This window comes from Setaria viridis, chromosome 8 (assembly GCF_005286985.2).
Source record: "Setaria viridis chromosome 8, Setaria_viridis_v4.0, whole genome shotgun sequence".
NCBI classification, from domain to species: Eukaryota; Viridiplantae; Streptophyta; class Magnoliopsida; order Poales; family Poaceae; genus Setaria; species Setaria viridis.
In genome coordinates, this window is record NC_048270.2 from 2,618,967 (window position 1) to 2,632,110 (window position 13,144).

At 48.0% G+C, this 13,144-nt stretch overlaps 2 protein-coding genes and 1 long non-coding RNA gene across 3 annotated transcripts; 1 reads left to right on the plus strand and 2 right to left on the minus strand.

Moving 5' to 3' along the window:
* Positions 1–201: 201 nt before the first annotated feature.
* On the minus strand, positions 202–2,042 carry LOC117866469 (B3 domain-containing protein Os11g0156000). The gene is made up of 3 exons (XM_034750677.2): positions 1,000–2,042; positions 738–912; positions 202–653 (listed from the first exon to the last, which is right to left on the minus strand). The coding sequence occupies exons 1-3, from the start codon at positions 1,607–1,609 to the stop codon at positions 641–643; spliced, it is 798 nt and encodes a 265-aa protein (XP_034606568.1). The 5' UTR covers positions 1,610–2,042; the 3' UTR covers positions 202–640.
* LOC117866470 (uncharacterized) lies at positions 806–7,172 on the plus strand. The gene is made up of 4 exons (XR_011899079.1): positions 806–942; positions 3,174–3,363; positions 4,922–5,637; positions 5,735–7,172. It is a non-coding gene; the product is annotated as an uncharacterized lncRNA (long non-coding RNA).
* Positions 7,173–7,629: 457 nt separating this feature from the next.
* On the minus strand, positions 7,630–10,736 carry LOC117834059 (uncharacterized). Its single transcript, XM_034713677.2, has 6 exons — positions 9,486–10,736; positions 9,301–9,413; positions 8,709–9,150; positions 8,476–8,555; positions 8,247–8,296; positions 7,630–8,064 (listed from the first exon to the last, which is right to left on the minus strand). Exons 1-6 carry the CDS (start codon positions 10,227–10,229, stop codon positions 7,931–7,933), a joined length of 1,563 nt encoding a protein of 520 aa, XP_034569568.1. The 5' UTR covers positions 10,230–10,736; the 3' UTR covers positions 7,630–7,930.
* Between the last annotated feature and the right edge of the window lie 2,408 nt (positions 10,737–13,144).

Here is a 13,144-nt window from a genome sequence, read left to right on the forward strand (position 1 = left end):
ATAAGTGACTGATTTTCTCCTATAACATCTTCCAAAACAGCATATCACACTTTTTTTGAAAAGTTGAAATACATTACTTTTGCACTGTTGCCTACTCATCCCTTTATGTGAAAGCATTCAACCTATCGATTGGATGAAGTGAAAGCATTGCACCACTAATTGATTGCAGGATAGAACAGTAGGAGCAAGGAGACGGGGAAAGAACAAAATCCCCATGGAGATATTGCTTTGTTTCTTCAGGAGGCAGGCCTGGATACATCAACCTCACAGTTTGTTCTCGACCGGACCCACACAGGTACAGATGACACATACATACACATCCCTGTCTGTCTCACCCTTCGATCTCCTTTGCATCTTGATGTTTCCTGAGACCTCCCACGCATGCTTGCTGCCAGATCCCGTACAGTAAGTAGGGTTTCTGGAAGCCATGGAAAAAAGGGGAAAAACAAACAGCAAAAGGCGGCACTCTGGAGCTGGGAGGAAGATTGCCCGGGAAACAAGGGATCTCTCCACTTCCTTTTCCTTGCACACAGGTCAATTCAAACCTGTCACTTTGTGCAAGTAGTACTAGGCTGCTGCTAGCAACTGCTTTGGTTGTTTGGATTCTGCAAGCATAGCCTAAAATATCCTCATCATGCTGTTATGGAGTGCCCCTGTCATATTGAGTTCTAAAACTCGTTAGCTAGAGGAACATTTATATATGATGCGTCTTATTCTGATGGTTTTGCAGTGCTGACCAGTTATCGGGAGCGTAGGGGCTTTGATGCATGTAGCTGTACATTGTCGTTGGTGTCTCCGGCTCTGGCTCCGGTCCTGGGCCGCAGTCGAGGTTCACGCCGAATAGCCGGAGCCGCCGGGATGGTGCTGATGCTGCACTGCAACTCCTGTTATCTCTGTCCCACTGAGATTCTCCTGCAATTGTTCAGAAGAATGGTGTAAGAGGTATGATGTGAAGAGTATGTCACAGTGCTTTCTTCCCTTTTATTTTCAGTCTTTTACCTGCATGTTGCATGTTGCTGGGATCATGGTCCACTGAGCAACGGTAGGCATGGGAATTGGCCGGGCTGGTTGGGTATGATCCTGATGTGCTGTAGCACATTGGGCTCCAAGGCTGCTGCTCTCCGCCGGCACTCTGTGTAGGCGCAGCTACGCGCACCGCGGGTGGAGGTGCAGGAGCCGCTGTTGCACTCTCACCGCGGCGCCTGTAGCAAATGAACAGGCGGTCGCCCATTCCAAAGCCCCGCATCCTCTCAAAGTGCACTATATCGCCGGCGTCAAGTTGCTTCTCTTTGACGTACCGGCTCCAGCCCTTGGTGAGCACGTAGCTCTGGCTGCTCGTCCAGTACGAATACCGGAACCGCCACGGCTTGCCGGCCTCATCCTCGAAGGACAAGATCAGGCCCTTCTCGCCGGAGTCGCCGCTGAGGGGGAAGTACCTCTCGGCATGCTGCTTGGGGATCACCAATCTGTTGAGCTTGCCCACATCGCTCGGCGTCAGGGGCTTCTCGAACAGGTGCTCTTTCTCGTAGTAGTGGTGGTAGTGTAGGTTCGTGTACATGGCCATACCCCAGGGCCAGGCCTGGGGGTGCTCCTGGGAGAGGTGATTCATGGCCGTTCTGCTGGAGGGAAGAAAGAGTTAGGAGAGCGAACAAGTGTGTGTTAGGTTCCTGTCTGCAGAAAAAGCTTGCCGGTGGGGGGGAGTAGCAGTGATGGTGTGTCGCGTAGAGAACCATGCAGGTGTCTTGGCCAGGCATTTATAGCCTACCAAGGAGAACTTTGGGGGCGTCTATGCGGTGCAGTATTAATATTTCCCTGGTACATGGGCGATGAGGTCTTGATGCATTTGATCTTGGAGGAGGTCAGGACTTTTTAATCTGTGATAGACAGGAGGAATCAAAGTTAAGGGCTTCAGAGGTGCTGAGGTTAGAATATGTAGTCTGATCGTAGCTGATGAGGGACGATCAGGTGGTGGTACTTCAAAGTTGGTGCCTGGCCATTGTGGCCTAACCACAGCCATCCAGGGAGGTGGAGAGGAGTAGGCCCTACCATTACTTTCCATGTGCTCTGGTGGTTGGAGCCTACGTGAGACCACTGTCATTAGCTCTGATCCATTTTAACCTGCAAACTCTAGGTTTTTCAGTTCAATCTGCCTCTAGGACGGTCAAAGAAAGTGCTGGTTAGGAGCTGAAGCTTGTAGATTGTGGAGGCATGAGGTACCATAGGCTAGATTAGGTGAAAAGATGCACCGGATAGATTGGCAGCAGTTTTATACCTGTGGTCCGACTTGAGAATAGCTGGTGGGCAATTACTGGTTCAGGGTACTGATCTCTCAGGATGTGACACTTGCGGTGTATGGGCCGCGTGCTCTAACTATCACGCACTATTTTGTACTAGTACCAGCCATTTTCTGATCTCAGATTCAATACAATCAAGGGTTTTGTCAGGCCTGTCTCATTGAATAGGTGGCTGACCACCTAATAGGGCAGCAAGACTTCCAAGTAACTAGCTGGTTCTGGTTGGATTCTTACACAACTGATTGAATTGGCTGAAGATATTATTTTCTCATTCAAACCAACCTTGTAGGGCAACCTGCCTCTGTTGAGGACAGTACTGGGGGTACCACTGCAAGCAAGAATTTTCTATTTCCGTGTGTTAGCTGACCTTTTGTAAGGATTGGTGCTCTCTCAGCATGCATTGGGCATTTGGGGAGCACCTCTTGTTGCTGGCGGAATGGGATGCAGGACAGTATATGATCTGTTCATTTACTTTTTTTAATGACAGATATGTATCAAACTCCGTATAATATTTGAGGACAAAATCAGCAATGTCGCTTTGCTTGGTACTTTGGAGACAGGTATTCCATCACATGGTAACGAACGGAGTAGTACAGGGTTAGATACAATGTATGCTGACTAATATATGCTTTTGTTAAGTATTATTCAGTTTGTCAACCTTTGGGAAACCAGCGGGCCATTAGGGCCCCTCGTTCTGTTAGTAGGTGCGGTCAAGACTCGAGAGTCCAGCCACAATAGTGACTGAACGGATCTTCAAAGATAATCACTCTATTGATTCCGTTACTCGCCTCTTTCCAACATTTAGGTTCTTACATATATTTTGGAAATCACAGATACATTTCTTTTTTCCTGACCCAGCCTTTACTCTTTTGGATCCAGGACCAGAGGAACGGGAATATGTGATTATTATCTCACGTGGCATTAGTCTTATCTGTCCTGCTTTCTGTTCCTGGGGCTTCAAGTTCCCAAGCGCCAAAATATTCCAACATTGGAATGGGAAATAGGATCAAGATTGGATCTGCACAAAGATCTGCCTTCTCCAATTTCCAAAAGAATTTTGAATCAGATGGTAAGAAATTTGTTCCCAGATCCTTTCTCTACTGATGTGTGCACAATACAACTTGTAGCCCTCACAGTTCCTCACCCCTATTAGATGCGAATCCCCATGCATTATTCTTAATTTTGTTGTTTCCTGTGTGCATGAACATAGAAATATGCAACAAATGAAGGTGATAATCACTTGCTACATGCACAAAGGCACTGCAAAAGACTACTATACTTGATGGCATGGCATAGGTAATCTTGATTAAACTATAAGTAGTCTATGTTTAGCATCTCTTGGAGCATGAAACAGCATGAAACCACGAACGATTGAGTTCAGCTCGTTCGTGGAATCTCGGCTACAAAAGCCGTGAAGGGTACTCCATTGCCGCTCGATGCGAATGATGAGCCCTTGTTTGCAAAAGTTGAATAGACTTGTAGAGGCGCATGTTTCAATTTCCTATGGTCTCATCTCATGGGATGAGATCATGAGACTTTGTAAACATATGTGAGTGCTGAGTTCCCATTGCAAAGGTTTTTTTTTGACCACATTAACTTGATGAGATGACCTTGTCAAAAACCTTAAACATGGAGAAAGAGAAACACAAGTATAGAAATTTACACTCATAAGGCTCTTCTATTATTGGCAACAGCATATTTGCATGTATTACATTGACCAAGAACGTAATCTAGATACTTTATTTCAATGCGAATTTGTTAAACATGTGGCAGGATGTACTAGATTGTAACTACACGGGTACTGATTTGCAACAACTGAATAGTGCATGCACTGGTTATGAATTTTGACCAAGTGCACAATATTTAAAACATGACCATGCGAGTACCAGCAGGGAACCACGCAGCAGGTCCTTTTCTTAACTCAATCATGGAGCTCACCTGCCCCCCAAAGCTTTTGATAATGTAGGTTTGGTTTCTCCATGCACATGAATGATTTGGTATCTTGCGGAATTGAATACAAGATAACTCAAGACACATGCTATTGCCCCTGGCTTTGTTTATTGTTGTGGTGGTCTCGGTTCCCTTTTCGTACGGCCATGCTTGTTTCGCCAAAGTCCATGCATGTATTGGCGCTGAATAACCTCGAGCGCCATGTTACCCTCACTCTGCTCACAAATGCCGCCCGTCGAAATGTGCAATTAAGCTTTGCTGATTTTGGTCCTTTGATGTGGTATGCATTAGCTAGCCTGAAATTATACTTACAAGCTATAAGATCTATCCTTAAAAACGAAATGTGAATATCATGGAAAATGCTCATATATGCCCTGCAAAATTCTAAACTGTTACAGTGAATCCTGCTTGTTCATTGCAATCATACGGGAGGAGTGGGGGAAAACCCTCACTGTAGAATGCAGATTATATTCTGTTGCATAATTGCCATTCTTTGCTTGCCTTTTGGAAGGAGGCAAGCAGCATCCTGGTTCCTGGAGCACATCTCGCAAGATCTCGGCGGCTAAACTTTCCATCCTTTTGCGCTGGGACCATTCCTCCAACTGATGTCATTTGTTTCTTCTTCTTTTTTCTCCCCCTTCGAAACAACTAATGTCATTTCTGTGGTTGCTGTTCAGCTGTTCTACTCGATGGAGGCTCGCTCACGTTCAGGACGATCTGGAGCGACGCGTATCTTTGTGCGCAAAGCAGAGGCGCGGAAGACGATCTGGAGGTGAGCCGGGCCTTTTTTCCTCGCGCACTGAGGAGTGAGGAGTGAGGTGATGATGGGGAGAGGAACTGGTATGTTTCGCAGGCGCCTTTTTTTGCCGTCGCAGGACCTGCAGGCCGTCGTGCCGCTACACCTTGTGTGTGTATCTTTTCTTGTGTGTCAGCGTGCGTGGAGATAAAGGCTTGAGCTCAGTGGCGCGGCAGGGGGACAAAGCGGACGCAAGCAAGCGCTTGTGGCGAGGCGTGACCGTGTGAATAGTGCCCGAATCTCTCTGTGTGTGCATGAAACTGTGATGGGCTGAATGGCTGATGGCCTGCTTGGCTGTTGGCTGCTGCCGAGAAGTGAGCCAATTGGGTTTGAGGTCACGGTGAACGCTAGGAAGTTATTACTCTGTTACCCTGTTACTCATGACCGCATTATTCCTTGCCACATTTAGTTTACGTCGTTTTCCCTAGTCTTTTTCTTTTTCGTCAGCTTGTGACTGCTGGTTTAATTACTTTTACAGTGGGATGAGGTGCCAACAACACCGGTGGGCACACAACACATGCATAAGAGCTCAGAAAAGAAGAACAGGGAGGGGTTTACGATTTACCGCCACGTCAGCATCCATGCAGTGCAGTGCAGGTACGTACGTGCAGCCTTCTTGCCCCTCTCTCTCTCTCAGTGTTGACAGGCCAGAGGCCAGTGCAATGATGATCAGCCTTAGCTCTCACGGACACAGGACTACGGGAGGCAGCAATTGGAGGAGGAGCGGTGAGACCGAGGCGCTGGCGTAAGCCGCGGGTAGTGTGCGGCAGGTGCCTTGTCCAGGCCGGTGTGCGCCATGATCGGGGTTCAGCTAGAACAGGAGCAGCTCGCCGGCCACTTGGCTAGCTCTCGGCGCAGCTCCTCGCCTCCTCGCCATCGTCCACCCGGCCCCCCACCCCACGGCGGATCATCAGGAATGATGCAATGGAACGCTGCTGGTGTCTTGCATCATGTGCGTGTACCGTGTGTGACAGCATGATCCACAGTGCCTCAATCAACTGACCTTGCTGCTGCTGCGACTGCGAGGTGACTGTGTGTGTGAGAGTGACCATCAACCATTGGCCGGCTCGCCTGCTCTCCGGGAGGGTGAACACTGATCAGGACAGGCTACGCTACGCTACGCTACACAGCAGATGATGGCACATGCGCCTAGTCTCTGATGGTTCCCAACAGGTGGTAGGGGCTGCGCCAAATTCCCAATCAGGTGACACTCCTGACCTCCTGAACCAACCAACCTACCAGGCAAGCGGCGGTGCGTCACCGGATTTCCGTGGTGGGCCTGCCTGCCGCCTGGGCTGCTGCTGATCGGCGCATGCCATATGGGCCTCTCGCATGGTCCCTCCCGGTGGTTTCCCATTCGCCATTCCATTCATCATGCATGCGGCATGTTTGTTTGGAGGAGAGAGCATGAGCATCCGGTGGAAAGCAGAAAAGGTGGCATTCAAACTGTTCTGGTAGATCCGGCTGATGATTGATGCATGGAGACTGGAGAGAGGTTAGTTATGGAGCTCGTTATTGTGCTAGCTGCATCCTCTGCCCTACTCTACTCTATCATCGTGCATCCATCATCTGCCGCTGGAGGTCAGGTCAGGTGCCCATCGATTCTTCGTCCTTCATAACGTGTCCTTTGTGGCTGTGCTGCTCGATCATCGGCTGATGAGGTCTGTCCACTCCAAAATGTGATCTCTTCCCTCATCAATCGCTCACATGGCGCCGCCGCCGCCGCAACTTGCATTGTGATCTAACATGGTTCGATCCAGGCCCCTGACTCCTTTTAGTTTCTCTTCGCATTCGTCGCAGAACTTCGTGGCACAAGTGATAATTGCCTTTGGGCCAGATGTGGCGCCTGCATGTTCCGAAACATGGACGTCCCATCCCCTGGTTCCTTTGCGGCACAATACAGGATTAGATCCGATGGAAGCTGATCACGCGACAATCAGTTTGCCCAATGCTCCCTAGTTTTTCTATGAATCCCGTGTGCAATTTGTCACTGCTGGGCTAAGCTATCTACATTGGACAAGGATCATGGTTCTCTAGATATGCTTAGGGGCGGAATTAGAAACTCACATTTCTCCTTATTAGGTGGGCAATAGCTTTTTAAAATAAACTTAAAATTTGAAATTTTCCAGTGGAAATGTAATAAGTTCACGTGGTCAATATCAGTATATCAGTAATAAAAAATTGTTAACTTGACTAATACTTTACATATAGAATGTCATTATCAGTACAATTAGCCTGATTGCTGGATCTTTGTCGTTGGAGAGAGAGATGGAGTGCCTCTGAACGGAGGGTAAATTAAGAACGTTTCTACTTTTCTAACCAAACTCTGTTTTACACAAACTCATTCCGTACTCGGCGATAGCCAAACAAGTTTTCAGTTAAACACACGCTAACTAACTTTCTGATCTAAAACTGATTTTCCTAAAATCCTGGCTAAAATGCGGTTTGTTAAAATGGATTTTTATTAGAAATCCAAACACTGTTTGTTACAATGGATTTTTATTGGCTGTGTCCCTATGCTCATTATTACTATGTAATCTTCATATACTGGGACCTCCGAGACAACAACATTATTGGCGCAACTGACTCTTAAAAATCTATTTGAATTTGTTTAATGGAAATGTACTTGGCTTCAGGGGGCACAGGCCCCTATGGCCCCGTGGCTACGCCCCTGTGTTCACATATTACTACGTGTTTGGTGGTGCAATCTATGAGCTAATATTCATATACTGTACAAGAACCTAGGAGATAAACAACATTGCTGGAACCTTCGTAACGGACTTCTAAAAATGTTTTTATTGCTCTCAATCACACGACATAAGAGAGAGTAGCCTAATCTGTGTATGAACTAAAGAGAACTAACAGAGGAGATTAAATGGAACACTCTACTTCAAGTCGAGATGGCCTCGTCGCTGTAGTACTGCTTGAGCCAGCGTGCTATGATCCTCGTCTCCTTGGCCCGCACTTGCTTCAGCCAGTCGGGGTCGTCCTCGCTGGAGAATCTCAAGTCTACGTGGTGTGCACCTGATCATCGCATCGTGTACGTAAAGATCCAGGTCTTAGATCGAATACAAGCATAGTGGATGGAATGCATGCGTTGCAGTGAAGAGGAAAATGAGCAGGAATACACAATACATTATTATTACAACATATATTGGTAACTCAATTTGAAAAAAAAAGGGGAAGTTTGTATGAAATTGACTGACCTTTCGGCTCGACCAGCGCAATGATGCTGTCAGAAATGCTCTTCAACACGCTGGAAATAGGCACAAGGGAAAACATGTAAGTATTTTACCTCAATGGTTGTTCAAGTACCAACCATACATATTTCTATATATGCTATATGTAGCTTTCTTTGCAAATTGATCATTTTTGTATAAATTTGATTTTAACTTGGAAAAATCTACTGTATTTTCATCGACTCCAGATTATTACCCGCCAGTGCTCCACGGATCCCGCAACCCGTTGAAGAAGATGATGTTGCTAGCAGATCTCTTCAAGACATTCCCAATGTCCTGAAACAATCAAATAAAGAAGACATTATTTCAACAAACAAAAACAAAAAAGAAATGCAAACCGGGCCATCCATGTTGATCAAACAGCAAAAAAAGAAGAGCCCAGCCCAATCCACGGCCCAGTAGGTACGAATCTGCTAGCAACCAACTTACGTATCCGCCGAACTCGGTCTCGATCCAGAATGGCCGCGGCGGCAGGCCGGTGGCGTTGCGGCAGCTGGCGATGACGTCGGTGAAGTTGAAGGGCCACGGCGGCTGCAGGATGCTGTCGTTGCTGAGCCCGTAGGTCATGAGCACCATCTCCGTGCACGCCTGCCAGTTCCACCCGTCGTACATGCCGTAGGGGTCGTCGTCCTCCTCGCCGCGGAAGCACGCCGCCGCGCCCGTGTGGTTGTAGTAGACGTCCATGGCGGCCCGGACCCTAGCCAGCGTGCCGTTGCCGCCGGAGCTCGGGTCGTCGACGGCGCGGCACATCTCCCGGACAGGGTACGCTGGCAGCGCTGTCAGGAACCCCGACGGCGTCGGGTAGTCCGTCATCGCCGCGTACACCACCGCGCTCTCCAGCAGCGACGGGATGTCCTCCACGCTGCTACCACTGCATCCATGGATCATGCATGCGCCATTAGTATTCAAATCATCACACTTTAGAATATGAATAACATTGTTTCTATGAAATCCCTTCAAATTTCTTGCATGCATGTTTTTGAATCTACTGTTCTTTTGTCCTTTTCTTTGTGAGCCTTACTTGCACATGTTGAATGTACGTTTGAGCAGTGCCGAGCCTTCTTTGGTGGCGAGCAGACTGTCGAGTACAGCCCACGAGTCACGAAGCACTTCGTAGCAGTGCTTGCTCTCGCTCTAGAAAAACAAAGATCGTCATGCAAAATTCTTTGTACGTACAAATTACGAATAATACTGCATGCAGTATACCTTGAAGTCGTCTGTCATGCGGTCGTAGAAGGCGTACGGGTCGGCGAGGCCGTAGAAGCTGAGGATGGGCGCGGACGACGCGACGGCGCCCATGACGATGTGCGGGTACTTGATCCGCATCCACGCCGCGAGCATGCCGCCGTAGGACCCGCCGAGCACGAGCACGGGCGCCGCCGGCGCGCTCAGGTTGGCCTTGAGGCTGAGCACGAACGAGGCGTAGTCGGCGAGGGCCTGCGGCACGGTCAGGTAGCCCTTGGTGGCGGCGTCCCTGTACGCCGCCTCCTTGCCCCCAAACGGCATCGACTTGCCGTAGTACCGGTGCTCGATGAAGACGAGCATGGCGCCGAACCGGGGCGCGGCCTCCCACATGAAGCCGGTGTTGTTGGTGAAGAGCTCGACGTCGCCCTCGTTGCCGGCGTACAGGAAGATGGGCGACGTCTTGCCGCGCCAGAAGGTGCCGTTGATCAGGTACCGCTGCTGGAACGTGGCGTAGCTTGACGGCGCAGAGTTGAAATGGTCCAGGCGCTGCGTGTAGTGCCGCGTCTCGTACTGCACCATCGGCGGCACGGCCACGCCGCCGCCGCCGTCGCCCGCCGTCGCGTGCTGGCGCCGCAGCGGCGAGGTATAGCGCCTCGCCGGCACCGTCGGCGGCCGACTGCTGCCGCCGCTCCATGCGGCGGCGGCCGCGGCGGCTTGGCACCAGATGAGGAGAATGAAGCCGGCAGCGATCATCGTCCTCTCCATGAGCAGATTTGATTTGATCACGCGTGGTTTGTTAGATGAAGTACAAGAAGGGGAAGAGGATAGAGATATACTCCCCGTTGCGAGATGATCGGTGCATCAGTTACGTCAATCGGCAGTTCGTTGGCACGCGTAACGCGGTGGTTTTAGTTTTCGGGAAAATTGGATCCGCAGCACCTCGCGAGGTGCTTGACGTCCAGCACCTTGGAGGCTTGGACCCAACGAACCCCTGCACCAAGACGTTCGCGGATGTTGAATTGAGACGGCCGCGGCGCCAGAAACACAGGGGCTGAGACTAAGCGCTTGTTTAAATCTGAATCTTTTGATGGTGTTTTTCTGAATTCAGAGTCTTTTAATGGTAAGGATCTAATTTTCCCTTAGTTTTTGGACGCTGATGATGGCATGTTTTGACGGCCTGTTCGGCCATTCCCATCCAACGTGGCATTTTTTCAATTACTCCTTACTTTTGGTTGACCAACACCTAATTCCGAAGACGAAGAGAACGCCGTTACTTCCCTGTTTCCGTTCCAAGATCCACCCCAATCAAATGAAGCGACTGCACTCGCTGGACCGAAATTGGTGGCCCAAATGGACCATGGAAGCTGCTAATGGACTCCCACCATCCAATCCAGTGCTTCTCAAAAGTTAGGACTCTCTCGGCTAGCTTCGGGCTGCCGAGGCCCAACAGTTAGGACCCGTTTTAGAGGTTTATTTTACACACATTAAGATGAAAATAAATTAGAAGGCGGGTGAACTTAACTTCACCAGCTTAGGTCTTATCACCAAAAAAACTTCCTAACAGACCGATTTACTATGTCTCTATCATCAGTTCATTGACGAAGCTATTTTGGGAGAAATCCTCCCAAACCGCCCCTTAGTTCTATTCCAGCACTTTGCCACACCCGTGCATATGTGCCTCACATTGCGGCCACTGTCACGTAGGTCTAACATTCCCTCTCAATGTCTACAAAAGTACCACGCTAATAAAAAAGGGGAAATATCACATTTTTTTATCACCTAATGATCTCAAACGCATGCCAAATGCATTAATAAATATGTAAATGCATTAATAAATATGTAAATTCAAAACTAAAAAGTAAAGAAAATAGTATGTTGGTTCCCATGTGAATTCGGAAGCTTCAATTATTGTCATCTTCCTATATTTGTTTATAGAACATTTCAAGTTGCTTTCGGATTATGGCTGCCATAAAACATATATGATTTATTTGGAAATTGGTTACAAGGAATAGAAACAAAATTAGGCCTTCCAGTTTTGGTGGGGCATGTTGGTCTATTTGGCTTTCTAAAAAATTAATCCTTCCGTCCTGAAATATAAGGCATCCTAGAGATTTTAGGACATATTAGTAGTAGTAGCAAAAGACGCACGTACCCCTAACTTAATGGTAGTTGCAGATAATAAGGAACTTATTTTTAGTAATAATTCACCAATCAGCCACCCTTATGTTGTTAATTATAGAAAGAATTAAATGGAAATCATCCAAATATGTGGGGGTCTTACTCTGAAGGTTCCGCTGATCGGTTGTATTAGTCCTTGGATCAGAAGGCTAATATAGTTATCAACACAATTCAGTATTAAAGCAATAAAAGACGTATGAAATCAAATTTACCTTAATGCAGCGAAGGGAAGCGTAGGTGCCCATCCACTATCAAGATGGTTGAAACACCTGGAGACCTATACCTGTATAATGAAAGCAAGGCTGAATACACTTATGAATGGTACTCAGCAAATACTAGCGTTGAAATTATATTATATGCTGGGGAGATCAAGGGAAGGGTATGAGGTTTGATAACAAATCTATTTAACGCAAGGTGAGGTGGAATTTCAGAAAAGAACAGGAAGAAGCTATTTTTATTATGTTGTTAGCTCTGGAGGGGGAATCGTAACTCCCCTACCAGTTCCCAAGTTTTAAAGAGCACCAGAGGTTGTCAGGATCCTTCTGGGCCGGCTTATGCCTTATTTCAATTTTACTCTCTTAGGGCCACGACCCCTTTTCACCATACCTAAGTTATGATATGATTGCTAATCAACGGGAGCTTTGACCATGTTGACTCATGATCGTGAGCTTCGGCTATCCAGATAGATTTATGACTCTGCATAGAGGTATACACTTTACCCATACGTCCGATCAGCCCATACCTTCGCGAAAGGCGGTACTGACCTACGAGATCCATAACCGCACGTGCCTATCTCTAGGCAGTGTTGACACTCGTTATTGACACACTTTTAGTGCTATTTAGCTAGTGTTTTCATGCTTAATCTTATACTAACCTGTCACTTGGCACCTGAAATAACCCCATTATTGCATATGTGTTGTATTTTGGAGTATATGGAATTATGACAAGAAATATGATATAATCAAGGGGGTTTGCATAAAGAGCTTAATGGATATTTGGACATGGGTCGTTGAGGGAAGCCAGTACAAGGAAGGAGAGGATCGGAAGGGCCAGGAAGGGCCCAGGCTGATCGGTCTAGGACCCTCTGAGCCGATCGGCCTGGTCCATTCCAGGACCCGGTCGACCTCCCATTTCTTCAGCGTGAAGTCTACGATGATCTCTAGGATTTTTTCACCAACATTGACCCAGAGCCGCCGCCTATGAGAGCCTATAAATACCCCCTCATGGACTTCAAGGAAGGAGAGTCGGGGAGAGAGGAGAAAACACCGCGTAAACAACCTCTACCACCACCACAAGGAGGAAAAACGAAGAGAAGATTGGATCTATAAGAAGCCACGCGAAGCGGAGGACTAGAAGAGGAGGAAACCCTCTGAGCCGATCGGCTCAGAGGTGCCCAGGGCGATTGGCCTGGGTCTTCCCTGCCCCCGTTCGTCATCATCTTCGGTCCAGTTGATCTGGAGGGCATCCTTTACCTCAAAATTCGTCAACATGTGTAAGATCAT